General features: G+C 56.0%; 1 protein-coding gene across 1 annotated transcript in view; it reads left to right on the top strand.

The window, feature by feature from the left end:
• The first annotated feature begins 188 nt into the window (after nt 1–188).
• LOC107099262 (actin-related protein 2/3 complex subunit 5-like) overlaps nt 189–1032 on the top strand; it is a 2647-nt gene continuing 1803 nt past the window's right edge. Inside the window, exons 1-3 of the mRNA XM_015397317.1 lie at nt 189–420; nt 611–683; nt 752–928. Of these exons, the coding sequence (XP_015252803.1) occupies nt 281–420; nt 611–683; nt 752–928 (390 nt within the window). The 5' untranslated portion in view covers nt 189–280. The remainder of the gene's footprint in view (nt 421–610; nt 684–751; nt 929–1032) is intronic.

A 1032-nucleotide genomic window follows, 5' to 3' on the forward strand; every position in this document is an offset into this window, starting at 1 on the left:
AAGCAACGCGAGGAAAATAGAAGCAGCGATGAAATGCCAGAAGAAGAAGAAGAAGAAAGAGAAGGAGAAGAAGAAGAAGAGGAGGCGGAAGTGCGGGGATGAGGAAGTAGTTTGCTCCATCAGAAGGTGCAGTTTCCAGTCTCCGCTCCGTCAGAAGGTGGTGTCCTCCGTCTCGGCTCCGTCAGAAGGTGGTGTCCTCCGTCTCCGCTCCGTCAGAAGGTGGTGTCCTCCGTCTCCGCTCCGTCAGAAGGTGGTGTCCTCCGTATCGGCTCCGTCCAGCATGTCTAAGAACACCGTCTCTGACCGCTTCCGGAAGGTAGATGTAGATGAATACGATGAGAACAAGTTTGTGGATGAAGAGGAGGGCGGGGAGAGCCAGGGAGGTCCGGATGAGGCGGAGGTGGACTCCCTCCTCAGACAGTATCCTAACGCTGCGGTGGCTGTGCGGGTCGCTGCGGTGCTGCTTCCCGCAGGATAATGCTCTATGTAGAAGCTACAGCTTGCTAGCCTTTATTAGCTTTAGCTTTGCTCAGATCAGACTGAGCTTCCGGTGTCAGAGCGTCTTTACCTTATAAGGTCATCATGTCTGTCCTTAACTTCCTGCCTTCAGAGGGAACATGGCTGCAGCTCTGCTCGCCGTCCTGAAGAACCCTCCCATCAACACCAAGAACCAGAGCGCTAAGGTAGGACCGGACAGAACCACTTCCTGAGGAACAGGAAGTAAATCTGATTGGTTCCTTCGTTCCTCCAGGACCGCGCGGAGCAGCTGGTGGTCAAGGTGCTGAGCAGCTTCAAGAGCAGCGACATCGAGAAAGCGGTGAGCTCCCTGGACAAGGCTGACGTCGACCTGCTGATGAAATACATCTACAGAGGCTTCGAGAAACCGTCCGACAACAGCAGCGCCGTCCTGCTGCAGTGGCACGAAAAGGTAAGAACGCTGCAGCCTCCGCCATCAAGCTCCGCCCCCCTCTCACATCCTGCTGCAGCCTCCGCCATCAAGCTCCGCCCCTCTTACCGTCCTGCTGCAGCCTC

The sequence above is a fragment of the Cyprinodon variegatus genome, unplaced genomic scaffold, assembly GCF_000732505.1.
Source record: "Cyprinodon variegatus isolate N-32 unplaced genomic scaffold, C_variegatus-1.0 Scaffold851, whole genome shotgun sequence".
Taxonomy (NCBI): domain Eukaryota; kingdom Metazoa; phylum Chordata; class Actinopteri; order Cyprinodontiformes; family Cyprinodontidae; genus Cyprinodon; species Cyprinodon variegatus.